Here is a 26,707-nt window from a genome sequence, read left to right as displayed (position 1 = left end):
GAGAGAGTGAGACAGAAATAGAGGGAGAGGCCAAGACAGGGAAGGGGCAGGAGAGAGTGAGATGGAAATAGAGGAAGAGTGGAGAGGCCAAGACAGTGAAGGGGCAGGAGAGAGTGAGACAGAAATAGAGGGAGAGGCCAAGACAGGGAAGGGGCAGGAGAGAGTGAGATGGAAATAGAGGAAGAGTGGAGAGGCCAAGACAGTGAAGGGGCAGGAGAGAGTGAGACAGAAATAGAGGAAGAGTAAAGAGGTCAAGACAGTGAAGGGGCAGGAGAGAGTGAGACAGAAACTGAGGAAGAGTGGAGAGGCCAAGACAGTGAAGGGGCAGGAGAGAGTGAGACAGAAACTGAGGAAGAGTGGAGAGGCCAAGACAGTGAAGGGGTAGGAGAGAGTGAGACGGAAACTGAGGAAGAGTGGAGAGGCCAAGACAGTGAAGGGGCAGGAGAGAGTGAGACAGAAATAGAGGGAGAGTGGAGAGGCCAAGACAGGGAAGGGGCAGGAGAGAGTGAGACAGAAATAGAGGAAGAGTGGAGAGGCCAAGACAGTGAAGGGGCAGGAGAGAGTGAGACAGAAATAGAGGAAGAGTGGAGAGGCCAAGACAGTGAAGGGGCAGGAGAGAGTGAGACAGAAACTGAGGAAGAGTGGAGAGGCCAAGACAGTGAAGGGGCAGGAGAGAGTGAGACAGAAATAGAGGAAGAGTGGAGAGGCCAAGACAGGGAAGGGGCAGGAGAGAGTGAGACGGAAATAGAGGGAGAGGCCAAGACAGGGAAGGGGCAGGAGAGAGTGAGACAGAAACTGAGGAAGAGTGGAGAGGCCAAGACAGTGAAGGGGCAGGAGAGAGTGAGACAGAAACTGAGGAAGAGTGGAGAGGCCAAGACAGTGAAGGGGCAGGAGAGAGTGAGACAGAAACTGAGGAAGAGTGGAGAGGCCAAGACAGTGAAGGGGCAGGAGAGAGTGAGACAGAAATAGAGGGAGAGGCCAAGACAGGGAAGGGGCAGGAGAGAGTGAGACAGAAACTGAGGAAGAGTGGAGAGGCCAAGACAGTGAAGGGGCAGGAGAGAGTGAGACAGAAATAGAGGAAGAGTGGAGAGGCCAAGACAGTGAAGGGGCAGGAGAGAGTGAGACAGAAATAGAGGGAGAGGCCAAGACAGTGAAGGGGCAGGAGAGAGTGAGACGGAAATAGAGGAAGAGTGGAGAGGCCAAGACAGGGAAGGGGCAGGAGAGAGTGAGACAGAAATAGAGGGAGAGGCCAAGACAGGGAAGGGGCAGGAGAGAGTGAGATGGAAATAGAGGAAGAGTGTAGAGGCCAAGACAGTGAAGGGGCAGGAGAGAGTGAGACAGAAATAGAGGAAGAGTGGAGAGGCCAAGACAGTGAAGGGGCAGGAGAGAGTGAGACGGAAACAGAGGAAGAGTGGAGAGGCCAAGACAGGGAAGGGGCAGGAGAGAGTGAGACGGAAACTGAGGAAGAGTGGAGAGGCCAAGACAGTGAAGGGGCAGGAGAGAGTGAGACAGAAATAGAGGAAGAGTGTAGAGGTCAAGACAGTGAAGGGGCAGGAGAGAGTGAGACGGAAACAGAGGAAGAGTGGAGAGGCCAAGACAGTGAAGGGGCAGGAGAGAGTGAGACAGAAATAGAGGAAGAGTGGAGAGGCCAAGACAGTGAAGGGGCAGGAGAGAGTGAGACAGAAATAGAGGGAGAGTGGAGAGGCCAAGACAGTGAAGGGGTAGGAGAGAGTGAGACAGAAATAGAGGGAGAGTGGAGAGGCCAAGACAGGGAAGGGGCAGGAGAGAGTGAGACAGAAATAGAGGGAGAGTGGAGAGGCCAAGACAGTGAAGGGGCAGGAGAGAGTGAGACGGAAATAGAGGAAGAGTGGAGAGGCCAAGACAGGGAAGGGGCAGGAGAGAGTGAGACGGAAACTGAGGAAGAGTGGAGAGGCCAAGACAGTGAAGGGGCAGGAGAGAGTGAGACAGAAATAGAGGAAGAGTGGAGAGGCCAAGACAGTGAAGGGGCAGGAGAGAGTGAGACAGAAATAGAGGAAGAGTGGAGAGGCCAAGACAGTGAAGGGGCAGGAGAGAGTGAGACAGAAATAGAGGGAGAGTGGAGAGGCCAAGACAGGGAAGGGGCAGGAGAGAGTGAGACGGAAACTGAGGAAGAGTGGAGAGGCCAAGACAGTGAAGGGGCAGGAGAGAGTGAGACAGAAATAGAGGAAGAGTGGAGAGGCCAAGACAGTGAAGGGGCAGGAGAGAGTGAGACAGAAATAGAGGAAGAGTGGAGAGGCCAAGACAGTGAAGGGGCAGGAGAGAGTGAGACGGAAATAGAGGAAGAGTGGAGAGGCCAAGACAGTGAAGGGGTAGGAGAGAGTGAGACAGAAACGAAAGGCACATGGTGAATTGCAAACAAATGTGAACATTAACCATGCAAAAATACAACAAAGCAAGGCGAAGTTGTGGTGTGCATGGACCTAGCACGGTCTAGGCTCGGCCTAAAAAGAAGATAGATCAGATTGTTTTATTAAAAAGCAATCAAAACCATGGTGGTCTCCTGACCCCAGCAGACCACCATCCCTGTGGTGACTGCAATCTCTAATGGGTCACAAATTGCGACCCACCTCATTAATATTCATGAGATAGGTCTATTTGTGCGACCTCACTAGGAAACGCTGTCTATAGTTTGTACGTTTTCTTACACTAGGAATTGCGATTTCTTAATTGTGAATCGTTAAAAATCGCAATTGCTATTTTTTGTGCAAATGGCCCTGGTGAGCAGAGAGGTCAATGAGAGGGTTAATTCCGTGACATGTGGAGATGACCACTGGGTGGGGAGGAGCGGCACAGCTGTCCTTGAAGAAAGAAAACATCTTGTTGTGTAAGGGGATAAACTGTTGATGTTTCTGGAAGATACAGCAGGGAGCATGGTTTTCTCCCCACAGTCGGCCTCTACTGGTAATTTCTCTTAAGCAGTGCATGGTGACTGTGCAGCGGTCCGTGCATTTACACAGTTTAGCCAGTGCACACTTTCCCTCAGTGCTCTGTAAGCGGCCTGCAGATGTGCGCACCTACCTGTAGAGAGGGGTGTTTTAGGATGTACTGAGTACCTCCAGGAGTCTGGGGCATGTAACATGCTGTGCAATGGTGCGTGCAGTGCACACGTGCATTTACACAGTTTAGCCAGTGCACGCTTACTTTCAGGGCTTTGTAAGCAGCCCGCAGATGTGTGCACCTACCTGTGGCGAGGGGTGTTTGAGGGTGTACTGCTGAGTACCCCAGGAGTCTGGGGCGTGTCACGTGCTGTGCAGGAGTCTGGGGCGTGTCACGTGCTGTGCAATGGTGCGTGCAGTGCACACGTGCATTTACACAGTTTAGCCAGTGCACGCTTACTTTCAGGGCTTTGTAAGCAGTCCGCAGATGTGTGCACCTACCTGTGGCAAGGGGTGTTTGAGGGTGTACTGCTGAGTACCCCCAGGAGTCTGGGGCGTGTCAAGTGCTGTGCAGGAGTCTGGGGCGTGTCACGTGCTGTGCAATGGTGCGTGCAGTGCACACGTGCATTTACACAGTTTAGCCAGTGCACGCTTACTTTCAGTGCTTTGTAAGCGGCCTGCAGATGTGTGCACCTACCTGTGGCAAGGGGTGTTTGAGGGTGTACTGCTGAGTACCCCCAGGAGTCTGGGGCGTGTCAAGTGCTGTGCAGGAGTCTGGGGCGTGTCACGTGCTGTGCAATGGTGCGTGCAGTGCACACGTGCATTTACACAGTTTAGCCAGTGCACGCTTACTTTCAGGGCTTTGTAAGCAGTCCGCAGATGTGTGCACCTACCTGTGGCAAGGGGTGTTTGAGGGTGTACTGCTGAGTACCCCCAGGAGTCTGGGGCGTGTCAAGTGCTGTGCAGGAGTCTGGGGCGTGTCACGTGCTGTGCAATGGTGCGTGCAGTGCACACGTGCATTTACACAGTTTAGCCAGTGCACGCTTACTTTCAGTGCTTTGTAAGCGGCCCGCAGATGTGTGCACCTACCTGTGGAGAGGGGTGTTTGAGGGTGTACTGAGTACCCCCAGGAGTCTGGGGCGTGTCACGTGCTGTGCAATGGTGCGTGCAGTGCACACGTGCAGCCCTCCCTTGCCATCACCTCGTGTCTGAGGCCCGTGCCTTGCACTGATTCTGCCTCGGAAGTAACATGTGCTCTCGGTGGGCCTCAGTCTGCAAACCCTGGCTGCGGCTCAAACATTAAACGAACCCACATTGGAACCCGAAAACCATTCGGAAAATAATAATGCTCTGAATCACTGCGCCCCTCGCGTCAGGAGACGAAAACAGCCAAATATGAGCTTTCCTGCAGTTTCCAGAACTGGATTTTGTTCGTACAATTGTCTTTAATCAAATCTACGCTGCGCGGCTCACAAATATTTAGAGTCAAATAATCCCATCAGTAATTAGAGCAAAGAAACGCGGCACACGCCGCTTCTGGCTGGTGGCATCCTGGGGTGGAGTGGAGGCCCCGGTGCCCCTTCAGCAGGTTTACTCCTGTCCTGTGGTCCACGAGGGCCCGTGAAGGTGCACTCTCTCTCGAGGACTCCTGGAGCCAGTGAGAGAAGCGCCAGGTCACCATCACTCTTGGGAACATGACATCATGGCACCTTGAGGTCACGCGCCTCGTGCCTGTGACATATTCACTCCAGAGGAGGATCGAGGTGGACCCTGTTAGGAAAGTCTGATATGTACCTAATAGCCGACAATCCCGAGGAATGCAATGAAAGAAATCTATAATTAGGGTGACCATATTTTAAAAAACAAAAACGGGGACATTTATCAACAGGGCGGACTCTGACTTTCGAGACGAGACACAGGAAACCAGGCAGGACTGCCCGGGACTTCCTGCTTGAGCGCGGTGCCACCAGCACAGACAGGAAGCGTACGGGAGCCTGCCCCGCGCTCCTGTGACGAGGAGGGAGCCAGCGTGTTACACCAGCGGGGCTCCCGTGCTAAGGGAGAGCCCCGCCTGCTGCTGGGCCTGGACCGCTGCCACCAGGAGCATGGGGAGAGAAGCGGAGGGGGCTCGAGGCACATTACCGGTGCCTGACCCCGCCGCCTACCAAGTCCATGCAGTCACCACCACCGTGGGACGAGAATGGGGTGGGGGGGTGTGCGTGCATGGCTATGTGTGTGCGCATGCGCCCGTGAGTGGGGGGTGTGCGTGGCTGTGTGTGTCCGCGTGAGCCCGTAAGTGGTGGGGGGGTGCGAGCGTGGCTGTGTGTGTGCACGTGAGCCTGTGAGTGGTGGGGGGGTGCGAGCATGGCTGTGTGTGTGCGCGTGAGCCCATGAGGGGGGGTGCGAGCATGGCTGTGTGTGGCTGCGAGCCGGTTAGTGGGAGGGGAGAGGGGGTATGTGTGTGCGTGTGCGATCCACGTATTCAATATTAGCCAGCTTGTGAAGCGCACTCACAACAGCAGAACGCCAGCGCCCAGCAGTGCACGTGATGCGAAGTACAAAAGCGCGCACACACGCTGAAATCTCAAACGGCCCTGCGCGACCGCCCACCACCAAAAGCGCGCACACACGATGAAATCGCAGTCAGCCAAGCGCGTGCCCACACTGTCTCACATTCCCGGCAACCCGACAACAATAGATGCTTCGCTGGTACACCAGCTGGACCTAAAAATGGAAGCACAGATATCCTGTGAATCTCTGCAGATAACACCCACTGGACAGGCCTCAACTGTCTTGCACCCCTGGACAGGCCTCAACTCCTCTGCCTCCCTAGGAAAGGCCTCACCTAATCTGAACCCCCTGGACAGGCCTCACCTCCTCTGCACCCCCTGGACAGGCCTCACCTTCTCTGCATCCCTAGGAAAAGCCTCACCTCCTCTGCACCCCAGGACATGCCTCACTTTTTCCGCACCCTGTGGACCGGCCTTACTTCCTCTGCACCCCCCTGGAGATGCCTCACCTCCTCTGCACCCTAACTTGACAGGCCTAGCCTCTACTGCACCCCTCAAGCACAGGACAGGCCTCAGCTGCTCTGCCCCCTCTGGACAGGTCTCACCTCTTTTTCATTGTTAAGGACAACCCTGCCTCCGCTGCACCACCTGAACAAGTCTAACCTCCTCTCTACACTGATGGACAGACCGTACTTACTCTGCACCTTTCTTGGACAGGGCTCACCTTCTGTTCACCCCTATCAGGACAGGCACCCCTCCTGGACAGTCCTCACACCCTCTGCACCCCACAAGCACAGGACAGGCCTCACCTCCTTTGCACCCCCAGCACATGACAAGCCTCACCTCCTCTGCACCACTTGGACAAGCCTCACTTCCTCTGCACTCCGAAGCACAGGACAGGTCTCACCTCCTCTGCACCCCTCTGGACATGTTTCACCTCATCTGCACCCCCCTGGACAGGCCACACCTTTTCTGCAACCCTGGACAGGCCTCACCTTCTCTGCACCTCTGGACAGGCCTCACCTCCTCTGCACCTCTGCACAGGCCTCTCCTCCCCTGCACCCCTGCACAGGCCTCTCCTCCTCTGCACCCTTGGACAGACCTCTCCTCCTCTGCACCCCTGGACAGGCCTCTCCTCCTCTGCACCCGTGGACAGGCCTCGCCTCCTCTGACCCAATCCGCCTAAACCCCCGGAGAGGCCTCAACTTCTCTCACCCCCCCACCCCACAGCAAAACAGTGGACAGACCTAAACTTCTCTGAAACCCCCAGCACATGACAGGCCTTACTTCCTCTGCACCCTCTGGACAGGCCTCACCTTCTCTGCACCCCCCTGGACAGGCCTTACCTTCTCTGGACCCCTACTTGACAAGCCTCACATCCTCTGCACCCCCTAGACAGTCCTCACCTCTGCACCCCCAGCACAAGACAGGCCTGGCTTAATCTAAACCCCCCCCCTGGACAGGCCGCACCTTCTCTGCACCACCCCTGTACAGGGCTCACCTCCTTTGCACCCCCCTGGACAGGACAGGCCTCACCTCCTCTGTATCCCTTGGACAGGCCTCACTTTTTCCTCACCCTGTGGACTGGCCTTACTTCTTCTGCACCCCGTGGACCGGCCTTACTTCCTCTGCACCACCCTGGAGATGCCTCACCTCCTCTGCACCCTAACTTGACAGGCCTAACCTCTTCTGCACCCCTCAAGCACAGAACAGGCCTCAGCTACTCTGCCCTCTCTGGACAGGTCTCACCTCTTTTTCATCGTTAAGGACAACCCTGCCTCTGCTGCACCACCTGAACAAGTCTAACCTCCTCTCTACACTGATGGACAGACCTTACTCACTCTGCACCTTTCTTAGACAGGGCTCACCTTCTGTTCACCCCTATCAGGACAGGCACACCTTCTGGACAGTCCTCACACCCTCTGCACCCCACATGCACAGGACAGGCCTCACCTCCTTTGCACCCCCAGCACATGACAAGCCTCACCTCCTCTGCACCACTTGGACAAGCCTCACTTCCTCTGCACTCCGAAGCACAGGACAGGTCTCACCTCCTCTGCACCCCTCTGGACATGTTTCACCTCATCTGCACCCCCCTGGACAGGCCACACCTTTTCTGCAACCCTGGACGGGCCTCACCTCCTCTGCACCTCTGCACAGGCCTCTCCTCCCCTGCACCCCTGCACAGACCTCTCCTCCTCTGCTCCCTTGGACAGACCTCTCCTCCTCTGTCCCCCTGGACAGGCCTCTCCTCCTCTGCACCCCTGGACAGGCCTCGCCTCCTCTGACTCAATCCGCCTAAATCCCCGGGGAGGCCTCACCTTCTCTCACCCCCCACCCCACAGCAAAACAGTGGACAGACCTAAATTCCTCTGAAACCCCCAGCACATGACAGGCCTTACTTCCTCTGCACCCTCTGGACAGGCCTCACCTTCTCTGCCCCCCCTGGACAGGCCTTACCTTCTCTGGACCCCTACTTGACAAGCCTCACATCCTCTGCACCCCTGGACAGACCTCACCTCTGCACCCCCAGCACAAGACAGGCCTGACTTAATCTAAATCCCCCCTGGACAGGCCGCACCTTCTCTGCACCACACCTGTACAGGCCTCACCTCCTCTGCACCCCACTGGACAGGACAGGCCTCACCTCCTCTGTATCCCTTGGACAGGCCTCACCTCCTCTGCATCCCTTGGACAGGCCTCACCTTCACTGCATCCCCCTGGACAGGCTTCAGCTCTTTGCACCCAATGGATCGGCCTCACATCCTCTGCACCCCCTGGTCAGGACCTCACCTCCTCTGCATCCCTCCTGGACATGCCTCATCCCCTCTGCATCCCACAAACACAGGACAGGCCTCACCTCCTTTGCACCCGTTAAACAGGCCTCACCTCCACTGCAACCTACACGACAGGCCTCACCTCTTCTGCACCCCGTGGACACAACCGTGGCACCCCTTTGGAGAGGCCTTATCTCCTCTTGACCCCCTGGACCGGACTCTTCTCCTCTGCACCCCCAGCACAGGTCAGGTTTTACTTCTCTGCACACCGCAGGACAGGCCTCATCTCTGCACCCTGAAGCACCGGACAGGCCTCATCTCTTCCTCACGGCCCTCGACAGGCCTCACCTCCTCTGCACCCCCCCGGACAGGCCTAACTTCTTGTGCACCCCCTCAAGCACAGGATAGGTCTCAGCTACTCTGCACCTGGACAAGCTCCTCTTCATCGCTAAGGACACGCCTTGCCCCCTCTGATGCACCCCTTGGACAGGCCTCATCTCCTCCTCACCCCCTGGACAGGATTCACTTCTTCTGCCTTCCCCTCGACAGGCCTCACCTCTTCTGCACCGCCTGGACTGGTATCATCTCCCCTGCACCCTTCGGAAGAGGTGTGGAGTACCGGCCAGGGATCAGCACTATGTGACTCTGTGCAATAGCTCGCTTAATTTTCCCGACGGCCCCAGCGCCTTGACGCCCTTGGGCAATTGTTCGCGCTTTTCAAATATTGGATTTATTCCTGGACACAGGCCTCACCTCTTATTCATCCCCATGAACAGTGCTCATCTCCTCTGCACCCACCCTCCCAAGAAGAAGACAGGCCTCAACTGCTCTGCATCCCTTGTACAGGCCTCACCTAATCTGCACGCCATGGCAGGCCTCACCTCCTCTGCACCCCTCGACCTGACTTATGGCATCTGCACCCCCTGGACTGACCTCACCTCCCTCCCCCCGCAGCCAAACACAGGACAGGCCTTACTTCCTCTGCACCCCCCTGGACAGGCCTCACTTCTTCCATACCCCCTGGACAGGCCTCTCCTCCTCTGCACCCCTGGACAGGCCTCACCTTCTATGCACCCCTGGATAGGCCTCACCTCCTTTGCACCCTCTAGACAGGCCTCACCTCCTCTGCAACTTCTGGACAGACCTCACCTCCTCTGCACCCTCTGGACAGGGCCCACCTCATCTGTACCCTCTGGACGGGCCTCACCTCCTCTGCCCCCATCTGGACAGGCCTTAGCTCCTCTGCACCCCCTGCACAGGTCTCACCTCCTCAGCGCCCCTGGACAGGCCTCACCTCCTCTGCACCCCCTGGACTGGCCTCTCCTCCTCTGCACCTCTGGACAGGCCTCACCTCCTCTGCACCCCTGGACAGGCCTCACTTCCTCTGTACCCCCTGGACTGGCCTCACCTCCACTGCTGCCCCTGGACTGGTCTTACCTCCTCTGACCCCCCTCTATCCCCAGAGAGGTGTCACCCTCTCTGCACCCCCAGCACAGGACAGGCATTACTTCCTCTGCACCCCAGGACAGGCCTCATCTCCTCTACACCCCCTAGACTGGACTCACCTCCTCTGCAACCCCTAGACTGGACCTACCTTCTCTGCACCCCTTGGGTATGCCTTACCTCATTTGCACCCTTGGACAGGCCTAACCTTCTCTACACCCGAATTGGACAAGCTTCACCTCATCTGCACTCATTTGACAGGCCTCACCTCCACTGCACCCTCCTGGACAGGCCTCACCTCCTCTGCACCTTCTGGAAAAACCTCATGTCCTCTGCACCCCTGGACAGGCCTCATCTCATCTGCACCCCCTTGGACATGCCTCACTTCCTCTGCAACCCCTAGACTGGACTCACCTCCTCTGCACCCCCTGGCAGGACTCACCTCCTCTGCAACCCCTAGACTGGACTCACCTCATCTGCACCCCTTGGACAGGCCTAACCTCCACTGCACCATTCTGGATAGGCCTCACCTCCTCTGCTCCCCCGAACAGGCCTCTCCTCCTCTGCACCCCTGGACAGGCCACACCTCCTCTGCACCCCTGGACAGGCCACACCTCCTCTGCTCCCCGGACAGGCCTCACCTCCTCTGCACCCATGGACAGGCTTCAAGTCCTCTGCACCACCCTGGACAGGCGTGTGCTCTTCCTTTATTTCTGTTGTTTTGAGACTGCTGTCAGGCTTACTAGCAGGTTTACTTGCTCTCAGTAGGCAACGAGCAGACATAGACGCCGGTATCTACATCTAGGTACGTGCTTGTTAGCTGGTACGCTTTGTAAGATCTAATATATAGACAATACAAGGGAACCCAGGGTGCAGTAAGCTAGGGACCTTGGGTAGATACTAGTTAACAGAGACAATGGTCCCTAGACAGAAGTTGAACCAGAACACAATAAATATAGACTAGATAGTGCTATATTTTCTTGGTCCAGCCGGACAGTTTAATTTCTAGTAATCAGAAGTATAAAAGTTACGATACAATGTGGTACAAGTGGGACACCAGCCGATGCCCGACTTCCACACTAGGGAAACAAGAACAACACAAGGTTGTAGGCAAAATAAGGTCATCTGGTTATCATAAATCATAAGCAGATAATCCAACAGAAACACATATGCATGCAAACAGTCATTATTACACTATGCATTTAGTGTTTTGGGTCGAGAACCACGACATCATTATCCACGAATAACACGAACAACGATTTTCCAAAGCCACAAATAAAGTGATCTTCTAACTGGCCAATAGATGGCACTATTGTTAACATAAGATAAAGCAAAATTAAGGAAAAGCATTTCCCCAAGGGGTGACACTGAAAGAGGAAAATAAATTGAAATAAAAGCAGTACGTTATACAAATTTGGCACCATCCCCACTGGACAAAGAAATCTGGGGAACATAAGGAAAAAGCAAAGAAAAAAGGGCTTTGTAAAATCGTCTCCTTTAAGAAACGATTTAGATTTGTATGCCCTGATGCACTGCCTGTAATCTCTCACAAGTGTTCATTAGTTACATATATGTATATGGAGTTGCTACAGAGAAAATATAAAATCTCTGGCCCATGTCTCCTAAAAAGAAAAAAGAAATATATGCAACATATGAGTATATATTTAAATACATGGCATTGAAAGTCTCTGCTTTGCGCTTCTATGAAGACGATGGGGTATGTTAAAAAATTGTCCTTGCATCGTGGTTGTCAAAGGCTGTCAGCAAAATAAGACACAAAACCGGGGAGGGATAGGCTACAAAAAAACAAGTAGGTGCGGGCATTTGATTCTCTGTCATTTCTGTTTCCGAGCAAAAGGCTGCATTTGAGCGAGGATTTTAAATCACTATAAAATACCACAGCTGTGACTTCTTTGCACAGCGTTCCTCTGTTCAAAGTGTTGTATCTGGTGAAATTGGATGGTTTTTACATGAACTGTCAATGGTATTTTAAGGAAATGAGCAAATAGAATAATTCTCGTTGTTTAGGAATTCGTTGTTAAGAATGTGGTGGTTGGGAAATGGTCGTGGTTTATCATTCGTGGTTTAGGAATTCGATGTTAAAGTAGTAGTTGTTCAATCATACATCCATGTCTGATTTAATATTCCTATTACAGCGCCTTCTGCCTTGAGAATGCTCATCCTGGAACAACATGAGGATAAAACACATACCGTCAAATTGACAATGAAGGGATTGTGACATGGTCTAGGAGCACTAACAACATATCTTACATCAAACCTCACATGTTTAAGTGATGGAGCACAAAGAGTGATATAAAGTGAAAAACTGAGAAAAAAGTAACCTGGAGAATTGCTGCAAATTAACGTAAATCAAAACTAATAATGACATACATAACCACAGCTGTATGAACTGGAAACCTAATATTTCTCAATATAGCCCTTGTTTGTTATTACGTTACAGTTCTCACATTATCATCCGCGCTAGAAGAGATGGGAGCCTGGGGTATCTGGTCACAGAAGCTCATTTACATTCAAAGGGAGGTGACAGTCTGTTTACAAAACATAACACAACGTGTTTATGTAAAATGCTTGTACACAGCACAGGGTAAAGTGACTCAGGTACCAGTGTGAGTGTTGTTGGACAGGAGCGAGCAGTCTTAGTTGTTGAGACCTGAATGTCTGACGGATGCATCTTTAAATCTTTAAATCTTTCGACTGTTTGAGAGAGGGTGACAATCTCAAATTCTGGAGACACGCTTACCAACAGCTCTCCTCATAGTCTTTTCTTTTTGCATCTGCAGTCATTACAGATTCGACAAAAGACAGTAACCTTTTCAGTCAGGTGGTCTGCTTCCTGGAATCTGCCTGAATTACTTTTCCCATACTTAGGTCAGTAAAGGTGAATGTTTCTTCCACTAAAGTGTCCATAGATCGCTTTGGGTAACGTGGCTTGAGCAGTACGGCCACGTTTGATGGTAAAGCAAAACAGTGGAAGTCACAAATTTCAAAGAAAAAAGAGACAAGGACTTCAAGATTAAAACCAAAGTTAGACAAACAAGAATATTTAACAATTATTCAAAAGCAAAATTAAAGGGATATTTGTGAGTTATGGATTATTAATTAGCAAAAACAACTGTCCTAAAGTAAATAAAGGATACTATTAGTCATGTATTCTAAACCAAAAACAAATGCTAAAATAATTAAAATTAAAATGCAGATCCACTGATGCAATATTGAAGCCACATACAAAATAGTAGTTGTCCTCGCTAGCCATGCTCAAGGGAGAAAGGTAAGTCTAGTCTCCGGTAATAATTAACACTGGAATTTGATGCAAGGGCTTGGGCTGAACCAATCACAGAAGGTGCCGAGCTGCACAGAAGTGGCTTGAAAATGCCCTTAAAGTAGAGTTGAGTCATCAAGTCAAACCAGTATCTATGGCCATCAAAATGTGTGAAACTTCAGACAGTTACAACAGCTGCGAAATCTTCCGAGCTTCCAAATTATGGAGATGGTCCAAGTTTGATGTTACGAGCCAAAGCATGGAACGTGGTGTGAGACAAGCAGCGTACTGGAGCTCACGCTGGCGGCTCAAACATAAAACTTGTAACCGTCAAATTGCGACACAGTATGTGCAAGGGGCAACCAGTGATTAGACCCAAATCTCAGGTATCCAAGTGGAAAGGCAGAATACCAATAAAGGCAGATCAAGGAGCAGGAATCTCAGGTTTTGGGGGCTCGGTGCTTCTGGTGTAGCCGTACAGCGAGGGAAACAACTGTTTATTGCATAAAAAAGGATCAGAGTGCCTCAGAACCAGTTAACTGGAAAGGATATTTCAGCACCAATGTGGTGGTACACACAGTTTAATCAGGGAAAAGGAAGAGGAGAATGGAAAATATGAAGCCAAATCATGATAACATGGAGAAATTACATGATCCTACTACAGCAATATCAAATAGCTGCTACAAGAGTCCCTCAGGAGGTTCAATGATGTAACAGGTACAGTAAATTACTTCAAGATATTCGTTGCCGCTCCTCGGCCAAACAAGCACATTGGACGAGTGCTCTGGTGTTCGTGCAGGATCATCCCACTCACTCTAATAACAGCCCAAGTGCCTGCGTCCCCTTTAGCATTACCACAAAAGTGAAACACTCGAGTTGGACCCCTCGAGAGCTATTCACAAAGGTATCTTACATCTATAAGTAATGTATTTGTGCAAGGATGCTCTTAGAGTGACTGCGCTACTTTTAGCTATTCACCATTACGAGTATAAAGTTACTCAATTCAAATACAGCTTTATTCGATTTTTTGTAAAATAAAAATCATAAAAGCAGAGTTATTAAAGCACATTCACTTATATTCAATAAATATATATCAGGCAAACAAGAGTTACATAAGTTATATCTTTACATTGTATTCCTGTACCTAATAACACTCTTTAAACATAAGAAAATAGCCATTATAATCAATTGATTTTCTAAAGGTTGTAACTTCAGGTAAGCTATTCAGCAATGTCTTAGATCCATACTCTTCAAAATTGGTATTAAAAACCTTTTCCTAGGAAATATATAAAATGTACAAAATAAAATACTATGCATCGTGGTTTAGGTTGAAATGTCATCACAAGGACATGGGAGTAGGTCTCTTGACTAGTCATTAACTTCTGGAAAGGTAATTAATCTATGGAAAGTCCCAAAACAAAAGCGAGTTAAAAGCATGTGAACAAAGCTTCCCTGTACCTGTTCCAAATAGGGTTGTGTACCTGGGCGTATTGTCATCAAATGGTTATCCATGACTTTTTTTTTTATCTCTTTCTTGAAGCCATCACTTATTCTCTATGTAGGTCAAACAATCTGCTTTTAAGGTTTTTCCAGGGATTGTTACCATGGTCTCCGGTGTTTCAAAGAATTCAGGATGGCCGATTTCATTCGCCATTTTTTTAATATAACCAAGCCAAGGTATAGTAGCAACCCTATCGACTTTTAAACAATTAATTATGACATCACGATTAAAACCAGTCTCAGTTGTTACCCAAACCTTGTGCCAAAGTAAAAGAGGGTTAATTCTAATGATATCAGTGATAAAAGGTAGACCAAGTTCCGAATGGCAATTAAAATTGGCAGGTGAGCTAGGTACCGCCAGCAGATAACACGTAAATGCATTTTCACAGCATTGTAGATGTTGAACATCCGCAAATCCCCATATACCTGCCCCGTACATAGCTGTTGATAGACATTTGGATTTGTAAATAGCTAGTAACACAGGGACAGGTCTGCAGCCTAGTTTCCTAGAAAAAATAATCACTGCACCTATTGCTCTGGAAAACATTGGTTTTCTTGCGTGAATAGCGGCAGTCTAAGACCCTGTCCGATCAAAGTTAATCCCCAGATAGGAGAATTTGTCAGTGCTTTCAATTTTATTATTATTAATATAAATGTCACATTTTTATGTCATTTTATTTCACAATTCATTGTATAAGTCTTACTGATATTCACATTTAGACCCCTATCTTGCATAAAATTAACAAAATTAGTGACAGTTCCCGTATTGGCATCTGCACCATTATAACCGTGTTGTCCGCATAAAGTAAAATGGGGACAGGTGTATTTTTAATGATTGGCCAAGACTATTAATATATATTGAGAAAAGAAAGGGGGTAAGTACACAGCCTTGCCTCACTCCCTTCTCATTTGAAACTTAGCTGGACACTCCCCCTGCCTCCCAAATCGAACCCTTGCCCCTGCGTCCCTGTACAATTCCTTTATAAATAAAAGCAAAGGTTTATCAACTACCATCCCATTAAGAACACCCCATACCTTTTCATGTTTTACGCAGTCAAACGCAGAACTAAGGTCAACGAATGACAATAATAGTTTTCCCTCCTTTGCTAATGTATATTTACTTATAATCAGGGTGAAATTGAGTCCTTGCTCTATCGTGCCAAGCCCCGCTCGGAACCCATATTGCAGATTAGATAACACTCCTGTCTCAACTGCCCATAATTGTAGTTTATTTAGAATTACCTTCCCTACTACTTTCAAGAGGGAATTTAACAGGGAAATTGGACAATAGCACCTTGGTTCGTTTCTATCTCCCTTTTTAAAAAAATGGGGATTACTATTGCGTCCGACCATGTGGGAATGAAACCGTGTCGACTACATCTAGCTAAAACATTAGTTAAAAGTGGGGCCCACAGCTCAATATTAGTTTTATATACATCCACAGGGACGCCATCCGGCCCGGTGCTTTACCAGATGCTCTCATTTATGGTCCTAGTTACTTCCTCTAAAGAAAAACAAATATCTATGGGAAATACTGTAGTCTTTACACTATCATCAGTCACCGTAACTACTGAGGATGCCTCATCATATCTGTTGATCTCATCATTATAGGGACCAGTAAAATACTGGACCCATTTATCCTCAGTAATGGCAATATCTACAATGTCAGTATCCCTGTTAGCAAACAATGGTGCATTAACCGCTTTCCAAAAGCAATTATTATCTTTCCTTAAACATGCCTGGTGTAGCGTCTGCCACGTCTCCAATCTTAATTGTACCTTTCGCTTTTTTATCGCCTGCCGAAATGTAATTCTAGCCTGTCTTATTTCCTCCCTATTTCTAATTTCCCTATGCAATACTTTCTTCAAATGGATGTGCGCCTTACTACATTCCCTATCAAACCAGCCCTGTGTCTAGTGCGTTCCCCATTTCTGCTCCCTAATTAATAATTTCTGTACCTCTCCAGTAATTTTAAGGAAGGCATTTAGAACATTTTCGTCATCCCTTTCCTCAGAGAGATAAGCTTCAAGATCTTCTCTGGACCTTTTTACAAGTTGCTTAATAAAAACAATGGGATCCACTTTTGACCAATTTTAAGAATACTCATTTGTGCTGGGAAGATTGATATTAAAATTATAGTGTAAACCCGTATTCTTCTTGGTTCTATCAGAACGCTCTAGATCGAAAAAATACTGATTGGATAATGATCACTCATTATAATACAATGGGTTTCAAAAGTACGGACATTTCTTGAGTACCTATTTGACACTAGAACAAAGTCAATAATTGAATTACAACCTCTACCATTAAAGGTAGGCTCAAAAGGTACTAAGGGAGTACACAACTCGTAGGTATATCCCAAGTCAAACTGAAAAACAATTTCATTTAACAAATCCTCCAGTGTTATACGTGACAAATGGGCCAGCGTGTCTTCTTTGTCTTTTCCTAGGCCACGAATACCCCTTTGACTATGTTGGCACAAGAAGCATTCATAATCAAACGCCCTCCCCTCCCCCATATAATACACATATCACCAGACATCTTGTCTTTCAAATTACTCAATGATTGACGTAAATTCATTAGCACACTCATTGTCTGAATTTTGGGGATATTATTATAGAAGTTGAGTAATACTGAACAGAACCCTCCTACCATATTCATTACTAGGATCTGGTAATGATCAGTCTCAATTGTAAGTTTCAAGTTGGTCTCCCCCACAGTGTTAGAGACATAAGTACATAATCCACCTTTGTTACGCCCGGTCTCACTGATGACTGCCGGTGTATGAAAAGTTTGCTAGCGATGGATATGTTTTTCCTTAACTGTCCAGGTTTCTTGTAGACAGATTATAGAATATTCTTCTACAAAGGTTAACCACTGAGGGTCCCTCACTTTTGTGGATAACCCAGCAATATTCCACAAAAGTATTTTGCGTGCCTTACCTGTGTCTTCCTTTTCCTCTCCCCCTCCTGGGATCTTAGTGTTTACTTCTCCGTTGGGGTTGTCTCCACCCATTATAGATGGTACTATATGTTTAGGACTAATTTCAGTATTTCCTTCAGGGTTAATTATGTTTACGTCAGTGTCCACACCCTCATTTATTTGATCTATTTTCAAATTGCAATCTATCCCAGTAACAAACCCAATCCCTTGACCAAGGAGCTGCTCCTGTGAGGTATCACCAGGGAATGGTAGATATTCCAGCCTAGTTTGGCCATCCCCTCTCATATGCTGTGCGCATGGTCAATCTTTATCTTTAAGTGTGGTTAACAAATCAAAACAATTATACAATGGGACATAGCATGAGCTCGTTGTGTCAACATAGGGATCCCTTATATGGCTTTTAAAATGCTTCACAAATGGGGGCTGATAGAAAGGGCTTAGGGGTAAGACGCTAATTCCTGTATAATTAAAACGTACATTCCCTGGCCTTGTGAGAGCTGCATGCATTAACATAGGGTCGCTAAAAGTCAAAACAATACAATCTCCCTGAAAGAAATTACGGCCATTTCCACCCATGTAACCCGTCTAACCATTTTGAATTTTTAAAATAATGCATCAGTAAGACTGTTTTTTTACCAAGCCAATAAAGAGATTTATTTTGAAGACCATCCCACGTTTCATACACGGATGTATTCAGTGAAGGAACATTGGCTAGGATTACTATGTATGATGTGGCAGCCGGTGGTAAATCAAGAGGATTATATCCTAGGTTCTTTGGGGATTCCCTCGTCCCAATTGGGTGTCTCCCTGTTCTGATATTAACTCCTTTCTTCTCAATTATTGGCTTTTTATGATCATTATTAACTTGCGATTTATTACAAGGAGGTATTGATCTATGTGTGGCCAATCTTGTTGTATCAGACATGGGATCTGTGCTCGAAGTTTCTTTGGGTACAATACTGAGGGAATGGTTCCGTACATGTGGGATTACGAGTGAGCTACGGGGATGGTTAGCATTACATTGTGTATTCACACCCCCAGTGGTAACCCTATTGTCTCTGCTTAAATATCACTCTATAACAGCCACTCTCTCTATTAATTTCCCCAAAGCACCAATCACATAATTATATAAATTATCAATTTTCCTCGTAATTTTATCAATTTCAAGAGTTTGAGCCTCAATTAGCATGTTCACGGTGGGTCTCCCTGAGCTAACAGACCTTCTAGGTTTGCCTGTTTTGAATTGTTTACCAGTATTTTTCCTTTTCTTAGATAACAACATTTTACTTAGGCTCACGGGACACTTCCCAGCATGGTTTACTGATTGTATCCCCACAGATACATCAGGGTTCTTACTACGTTTCGAGGACGGTTGGGGCTCATCCTCTGGGTCACTCACATATATATATTCTGATGTCTCCTGTATGCATCCATCCTCAACGCCCTGGGCAGCTTGCCCATCACATACTGCAGTAAGAGATTTATATGGGGAACTAGCACGTGTATTACTTGCATTTACCGTACCCAACCTGCCTTGGGTAAGAGTCTCTTCGACTCTATTTATTTGTTCCTCAATGGCCCCCATTGCACCAGTCAAAGAGGTCATCAAGGATTTTTGTCCTCCCACTCTTGGGGCTATAGTGGGTGTGAAGCCTGTCTTCCTTTTACTCATTATTTTACTGTGTTCTAGCAAACCTAAACGTTTCAATGTCAGTGTCTTTTAGCTAAGGATTTTTCACCTTCTCCTGATTTGAAAATGTGTGTAACAAACATGGTATGAAAATATCTTCACACTGGATGGTATTTACCACACTGTACAAATTCTGACTCCGTAGAGTTGTATTTTATTTGGTGCTATAAATAGCTCACCAATTACAGACCACATGCAGTAAGGGACCGAAATGTATAAAAAACACCATATGATGTGAATTCTTGCGATGTCGCTTGGTCAAAGGTTATCTGAGGTCACTGACTCAAAGACCATGTAATGTTCACTTGCTATGATGTTTAAGGGTGGGCGAAATTTTCGAATTCGCGGTCCGCAAATTGGCGCAAAATCAAAAAAAAATCTGCGGATTTACCCGGGAAATCGCTGATTTTTTTGCGATTTGCACTGGAGTACTTTCTACTGGCTAATCCAGTAAGTGCTCCCTCGTTGGGTAAATGTATAGGGCTTTTACTACACTGCAGCTGCGTAGAAGGGCCAGAAGAGTTGTCTCCAGTGACCATGTGTGCCTGTAACTTTGCCACCGCGCCAAAAGGCGCCGAGGTCCCTTGAGTGAGCTGTCCATCATAGTTGGGAAAGGGCGGGAAGATGTTTGATACCTCTAGTGTGTGGTGGGTGGGGCCAAACGGGCTGGGCTTCTATGCGTGTTCACATGCCTCCTATGTAAAGGGTCAGAGAGCGAGCAGGGCAGCAGATATTGAGAAAGCAGCCTCCTGTTCACAGGAACTACACGGGGATTGCGCTCGAGAAACTCGTGGATGCAAAGTCCTCCCTCAAGTATTACAGCTAATTTTTGATGGCAGATATGGGGTTAAAGCACACTTGACAGGCATCGAAAGAGCTCACTTATGTTTTGGGCTGATTAAAACGTTGCTGAAATTGAGCTTCAACTCGGGCACCTGCTTTATTTATATCTGTAAGTGCTTCCTGTTGAGGTTTAATTTTTGTGTCAAAAAGCCTCGTGCCAGAATGAATCCTGCCCTGCATAGTTAATCACGAAGATGCCACCATGTTGTGCAATACCTCTACTCAACTGTAGTATTTTCTACTGGCTAATAAGTAAGTGCTACCTCGTTGAGTAAATGTATAGTGCTTTTCTTACACTGCAGCTGCGTAGAAGGGCCAGAAGAGTTGTCTCGAGTGACCATGTGTGCCTGTGACTTTGCCACCGTGCCAAAAGGCGCCGAGGTCCCCTGAGTGAGCTGTCCATCATAGTTGGGAAAGGGCGGGAAGATGTTTGATACCGCTAGTGTGTGGTGTGCGGGGCCAAACGGGCGGGGCTTCTATGCGTGTTCACATGCCTCCTATGCAAAGGGTCAGAGGGCGAACAGGGCAGCAGATGTTGAGAAAGCAGCCTCCTGGTCACAGGAACTACACGGGGATTGCGCTCGAGAAACTTGTGGATGCAAAGTCCTCCCTCAAGTATTACAGCTAATTTTCGACAGCAGATATGGGGTTAAAGCATACTTGCCAGGCCTCCACCGTGCTCACTAATGTTTTGGGCTGATTAAAACGTTACTGAAATTGTGCTTCAACTCGGGCACCTGCTTTATTTATATCTTTTAGTGTTTCCTGCTGAGGTTTAATTTTTGTGACAGGCGCCTCGTTGCCTACTTGTAACTATTTTCTGACCCTGCTTCAAGGGTCAGAGCAGGGTCAGAGAATAGTTATAAGTAGGCAATGAGGCGCCAGGAAGCACTTACAGGGTTACAGCAGCAGGTGCCCAAGTTGAAGTTAATTTCTTTGTAACCCTTTTGTAAATGGTTACAAAGAAATTAGCTTCAACTTGTGCACCTGCTGCTGTAACCCTGTAAGTGCTTCCATGAAAATTCGTCCCGCTCGAGGATTCGCGGATTTTCTGCGATTTCGTGAGATTCGCAGATCGTGAAATCGCGGGAAATCCGCAAATTCCGCGAGCGGAACTAATTTTCCGCCCATGCTTAATGATGTTGCTTTGCTTGAAGATCTGCTGATGTGGCTTCAACCTGCTCTGAAATGTTGATATTCATGTTATATGAAATGATCTGTAGGAGGCTTGTTGACCCTAAATAGCTGATTTAAGATAGTTGATAGATTGTTAGAAATGGGATTCCTGTTTGGCTGAGGTATGCACCCAGGCCAGGCAGGAACCACCGCTCTCTACAGGGTAAGCTAGATACACACTAAAAGATAACCTGTGTGCACCCTCCGGTCACCTGGCATAGAGCAGTCAGGCTTATCTAAAGATTTGTCCACAATTGTCTTCACTGGGAACCAAACACCCCATCGTAGTGCTTGACTCTCATAGGTTAGCTATGCGGAGCAGTCCAAGGCCTACTCAAGGGAGGTGGTGATGGCTAGTAATCACCAATCACAGGCACGCAATGACAATACCTAATAACTGATTGTCCAGTCAGTACCTTTTCTTTAGAATAAGGAGAAGTACATTTATTACACACACTACTAAATACTACACAATAGTTTACAAATATGTACATTGTCAAATGGAACATACCATAGATGCCATTGCGTAATCACTGGGGACCCCTTAAAGGGTCACCCAAACATCACACATTAGTTCAATCATTTGTTTCGTAATAAACACATACCTTTTGCAAAAATCATTAACATTACTGGGATAATCAATAAAACATCAGCAATCATAATGGTAACACCATTAAGAATTTATCAGTAATTAACCTTGTGTTTGTGTATTCTTTCATGGGTTTGATATCAAAGCTGCAATGGTAAAAACAACCCATAGAGGGCATCACATTGAAAAAGCATTGCATTGCAACCATATAGTCAGCCCCTAGAGGGCATAAGATCAAGAGGCCAGGCCTGATTAAATGGCATTAAATTACCATGCATGTGGCTCCTAGAGGTTGAAACACTACTGGCTATAAAGTAAAGCTACAGCCGTGGGAGAGCTAAAAAAGAAATGAAAATCCAGGGGAGGTGATCATTTTGGAGTCCCCCCAACTTAGGGTGAGGACTCTGACAGTACCTTTAAAAGAAAGGCTGCTTTGTGTTGACTTTTTGGTGGTGGTTCCATCATCCCCGGACCACCACAAGTAGAGATATGGACCAAAGAGTGTTCAAACAGCCCAAGCAAGCATGTCCCCATCTCGCCTACCTGGTGTAATACTCTGTCATGCTTCTTTAGGGAAAAGATCCGGACTATTCAGGCGGCGTTCACTTCCTGTGGTACCAGCATTGTGGTGTCGGTGGAATCCCAATCTGCCGACCCGGTCCACTCTCTGTCCACATTTAGGACAGTTGACCCATTGGAATTCCTAAAAATTCAAAAGGGTCTAAAGTCTGGCTCGCCCTCGGACCCCTGTACAGCTAGGCTATTTGCATCAGCGGCAGTGACCATGAACACAGAAGTGAATGTCATCATTAATATGTCCCTTCAGAAAGCTGCTGTGCCACAGGCTTGGAAGTTGGCTAAGATCTTGCCACTTCTAAAAAAGCTGTCATTGGACCCACTTAGCTCAGGGAGCTATCGGCCCATCTCCCTCCTTCCTGCTCTGGCTAAGGTGTGTGAGAATGTGGTTAATAAACAGCTCACGGAATTTGTAGAAAGGGAGACGCTCCTGTATCCAGCCCTATCATGGTTTCAGGCATCTTATAGTACAGAATCAGTTCTGGTTGAGGTGTTGGAGGCCATTTGTGGGTGTTTGGATGCCGGCGGGAGAGCTGAATTAATATTGCTGGACCTCTCTGCGGCATTCAACACGGTCCCGCACTCACTTCTCCTGGTACGTTTGGCTAGGATCGGAGTGTCGGGTGAGGTCTGGGGCTGGCTTAAGTCTTTTTTGGAGGGTCGAGTTGAGCAGATTTGGCTCCTACCATCCTCCTCCTCCCCTAAGCCAGTGACTACTGGAGTCCCCCAGGGATCCTCCCTTAGCCCCCTTCCTTTTAATATCTATTTGACTCCGCTGATACATCTGGCGGAAGAGTTGGGGGCCAAGGTGATGGCTTATGCTGATGACACCCAGCTTCTTTTTACCTGGGACAAAGATGCAGATTCGGTGCTACTGGTTCAACACTGTCTATCCTCTATTTTAAATGGTTGGCAGGTGCACAGCTCAAGTGCAACGAAGAGAAGTCAGAGATTTTGCTGTTTGAGAAAATCGCTCCTAAATATCGAGAGCACCTTTGGCCTCCTGAGATTCCATTGCCTACCTCCACAGGGAAGCCCACTAAAAATCTGGGGGTATGGTTTGATGAGGGTCTCTCTTTTTCAACACACATTTTGAAGCTGGCCGGCTTTACCTCAGGCAGCGAGGAAAACGGTTACTTGTGCACTGATCCTGTCGCAGCTGGACTAAGCCAATGCCCTTTTTGCTGGCATTCCGGGTACCTGTTGAAGAAGTTACAGGTGGTTCAGAATATGGCAGCCAGACTCCTACTGGGCACTTGGGCTGGGAACAGTGTTTGACTTCAGTTACGATTCCTCCAATGGCGGAGAAATCACTGGTACTGGCCCATCATGCACTTCATGGCTGTGGCCCTCTCTACTTGCAGAGACGCTTTTCGTTCTATGTTTCTGCGTGATCCCTTCGTTCCTCGTCTCTATGATTTGCTAAGATTCCCCACTTCAATCTTCAGAGGCTTGGGTGCAGATCCTTTGTAGTGAAGGCTGCTGCTGCCTGGAATGCTCTTCATCTTGACCTGCGTATTATTCAGGATCCAGTGGCTTTTAAGAGGAAACTAAAACACATCTCTTTGCTTGATTCACGTTTCACACCCCGCTAGGCTCCGCGCCCGGATACTCATGAGTAGCTGTGCGGGTTATAAATTTATGTAACATAACATAAGGTCCCGAAGGCATTATGGGGTGATTTTCTGAGAAAGCAGTAAATACGGTAGCAGGAGCTCTCTTGCTGTGCTGGGGAGAGATGCGCAAGTTTTGTTCCTTTGTTTTCCTTTTTTTTCAGCGGCCTCGTGCTGCGCTTTGTTTAGGGTACAACAGTCAGCAGACAAGACAGCATTTGACATTTGATCTCAGTTTTCATGCGCATTGTGAGGGGCAAATGCACTGTATGGCGTGGGGATGGGGCGGCGCATAAAACGGTGTACGGGACGAGTGGGACAAAGTCAGAACACAGGGCGGAGCCATTGTATATGTGAGCAGTCAGCAGATGAGGCATTGTCTGACATTTGATTTTGGTCTTCAGTTTTCATGCACATTGTGAGGCACAAACGCACTGTATGGCGGTGGCGAGTGCAGGTAATGTGAATGGGGCGAAACAAATGGGCGGAACTCAGGGCGGAGACTTTATGTATGTTAGCAGTCAGCAGATAAGACAGCATCTGACATTTGATCTCGGTGTTTGAATGGACATGAGACAAGAACAAGATTTACATCACTGTTTACAGCGGTGCTCCATAAACCATGAGCGCTCGTCTCAAGTGCTCTAAATTAAAGAAAAAAATAGCACTGATAACAAATGCTAAAATTGCAGCTGGGGATGGACAGTAGTAATTGGTAATTGGTCTATGCTCTCGTAGGTAAGACATGACAAATGTAAGCCATGGACAAATGGGGATAAATAAAATTAGATCGATGGTGGAGCCAGCAAATGGAAAGTCTGTGGGTGGGCTGAAGCTCATAAAGGAGATAAGCATGTAATGATAAATTAAAATAATGTATTTTGTCTTTTCAAACTATTGAAAAAATAATTTCAATTAATTCTATACAAACATTTTTGTAAAGCTGTGTCCCTTCTGAACAGAGGTACGTAAGGCAATTTAGTAATTTAGAATACATAATAAGAAAATACAGTGATTTTACTTAAAGTGGGATTATTTTTAAGCATGGGCGAAATTTGCGAATTCGCAATCCGCAAATTTGTGGATTTGCGAATTTGCGATCCGCAAAATTCGCGAATTTTTTTATTTTTGCATGTTTGGGGGGTGATTTGCGTGTTCGCTGGTTTTTTTTGTGCGAGACCGCGATGCGCCCTCTGGTTTATCACTGCCACCCTCTCGTTTTTTGTGCCCTTCTGCCCTCTGTACCACTCGTTTTTGTGCCCTTCTGCCCTCTGCCCCACTCGTGTTTGTGCCCTTTTGCCCTCTGCCCCACTCGTTTTTGTGCTCTTCTGCCCTCTGCCCAACTCGTTTTTGTGGTCTTCTGCCCTCTGCCCCACTTGTTTTTGTGCCATTCTGCCCTCTGCCCCACTTGTTTTTGTGCCATTCTGCCCTCTGCCCCACTCGTTGTTGTGCCCTTCTGCCCTCTGCCCCACTCGTTTTTGTGCCATTCTGCCCTCTGCCCCACTCGTTGTTGTGCCCTTTCTGCCCTCTGCCCCACTCATTTTTTTGCCATTCTGCCCTCTGCCCCACTCTTTTTTGTGCCCTTCTGCCCTCTGCCCCACTTGTTTTTGTGCCATTCTGCTCTCTGCACCACTCGTTGTTGTGCCATTCTGCCCCTTGCCCCACTCGTTTTTGTGCCATTCTGCCCTCTGTCCCACTCGTGTTTGTGCCCTTCTGCCCTCTACCCACTCTTTTTTGTGCCCTTCTGCCCTCTGCCCCACTCGTTTTTGTGCCATTCTGCCCTCTGCCCCACTCGTTGTTGTGCCATTCTGTCCCTTGCCCCACTCGTTTTTGTGCCATTCTGCCCTCTATCCCACTCGTGTTTGTGCCCTTCTGCCCTCTGCCCCACTTGTTTTTGTGCCATTCTGCCCTCTGCCCCATTCGTTGTTGTGCCCTTCTGCCCTCTGCCCCACTCGTTTTTGTGCCATTCTGCCCTCTGCCCCACTCGTTGTTGTGCCCTTCTGCCCTCTGTCCCACTCGTTGTTGTGCCATTCTGCCCTCTGCCCCACTCGTGTTTGTGCCCTTCTGCCCTCTGCCCCACTCGTTTTTGTGCCATTCTGCCCTCTGCCCCACTAGTTGTTGTGCCCTTCTGCCCTCTGTCCCACTCGTTGTTGTTCCCTTCTGCCCTCTGCAACACTCGCTGTTGTGCCCTTCTGCCCTCTGCCCCACTCCTTGCCTTTTATTTTAGAATGGCGCCGGCAAGCTGCCAGCACCATTCTAAAATAGTTACTAAGTTAGCTTCATCAGGAAGCACTAATAGATAAAATAAAGCAGGTGCTCGAGTTGGAGCTCAAATTCAGTTAAACTCGAGCACCTGCTTCATTTTATCTATTAATGCTTCCTGTTGAAGCTAACTTAGTAACTATTTTAGAATGGCGCTGGCAGCTTGCCGGCGCCATTCTAAAATAGTTGCAAAAACTGAGCTTGAACTTTTGCCCCCCGGATCCGTTCCGCTCGCGGATTTGCGAATTTTCGTCAAATTCGCGGGAATTCGCGGATCGCAAATTTGCCCAAAATCCGCGAGCGGAACGGATTTTGCGCCCATGCTTAATTATTTTAACAAATCTTTCAAAAGCATTTTTGACACATTTAAAATCAATTAAATATTTAGTTAAAATACAAGTTAATAGTGTTGAGGCATTTTACTCTACATTTAATGTATATACAATTAATTTACAATAATGTTTAACTTAAAAAGATTTATTCCTTTAAATTTTAGCAGAGGGAGAGCTCCAGTTGAACATATTAAAGATTATCTTTTTTCTTGAGATTAAATTAAACGTTTCCCATCTAAAGCAAAAATTTTATTATGT

The 26,707-nt window shown here is 48.0% G+C and overlaps 1 protein-coding gene across 1 annotated transcript in view; it reads left to right on the top strand.

The window, feature by feature from the left end:
- LOC144806042 (uncharacterized) overlaps positions 1-26,707 on the top strand; it is a 51,420-nt gene that overhangs the window by 23,908 nt on the left and 805 nt on the right. Inside the window, exon 3 of the mRNA XM_078672491.1 lies at positions 23,159-23,295. Coding sequence (XP_078528617.1) covers positions 23,159-23,295 — 137 coding nt within the window. The remainder of the gene's footprint in view (positions 1-23,158; positions 23,296-26,707) is intronic.

The sequence above is a fragment of the Lissotriton helveticus genome (genome assembly GCF_964261635.1).
Source record: "Lissotriton helveticus chromosome 1_1 unlocalized genomic scaffold, aLisHel1.1 SUPER_1_unloc_40, whole genome shotgun sequence".
Taxonomy (NCBI): Eukaryota; Metazoa; Chordata; class Amphibia; order Caudata; family Salamandridae; genus Lissotriton; species Lissotriton helveticus.
Note: the sequence above shows the minus strand (reverse complement) of the source record. Positions and strands in the feature narration are given on the sequence as shown.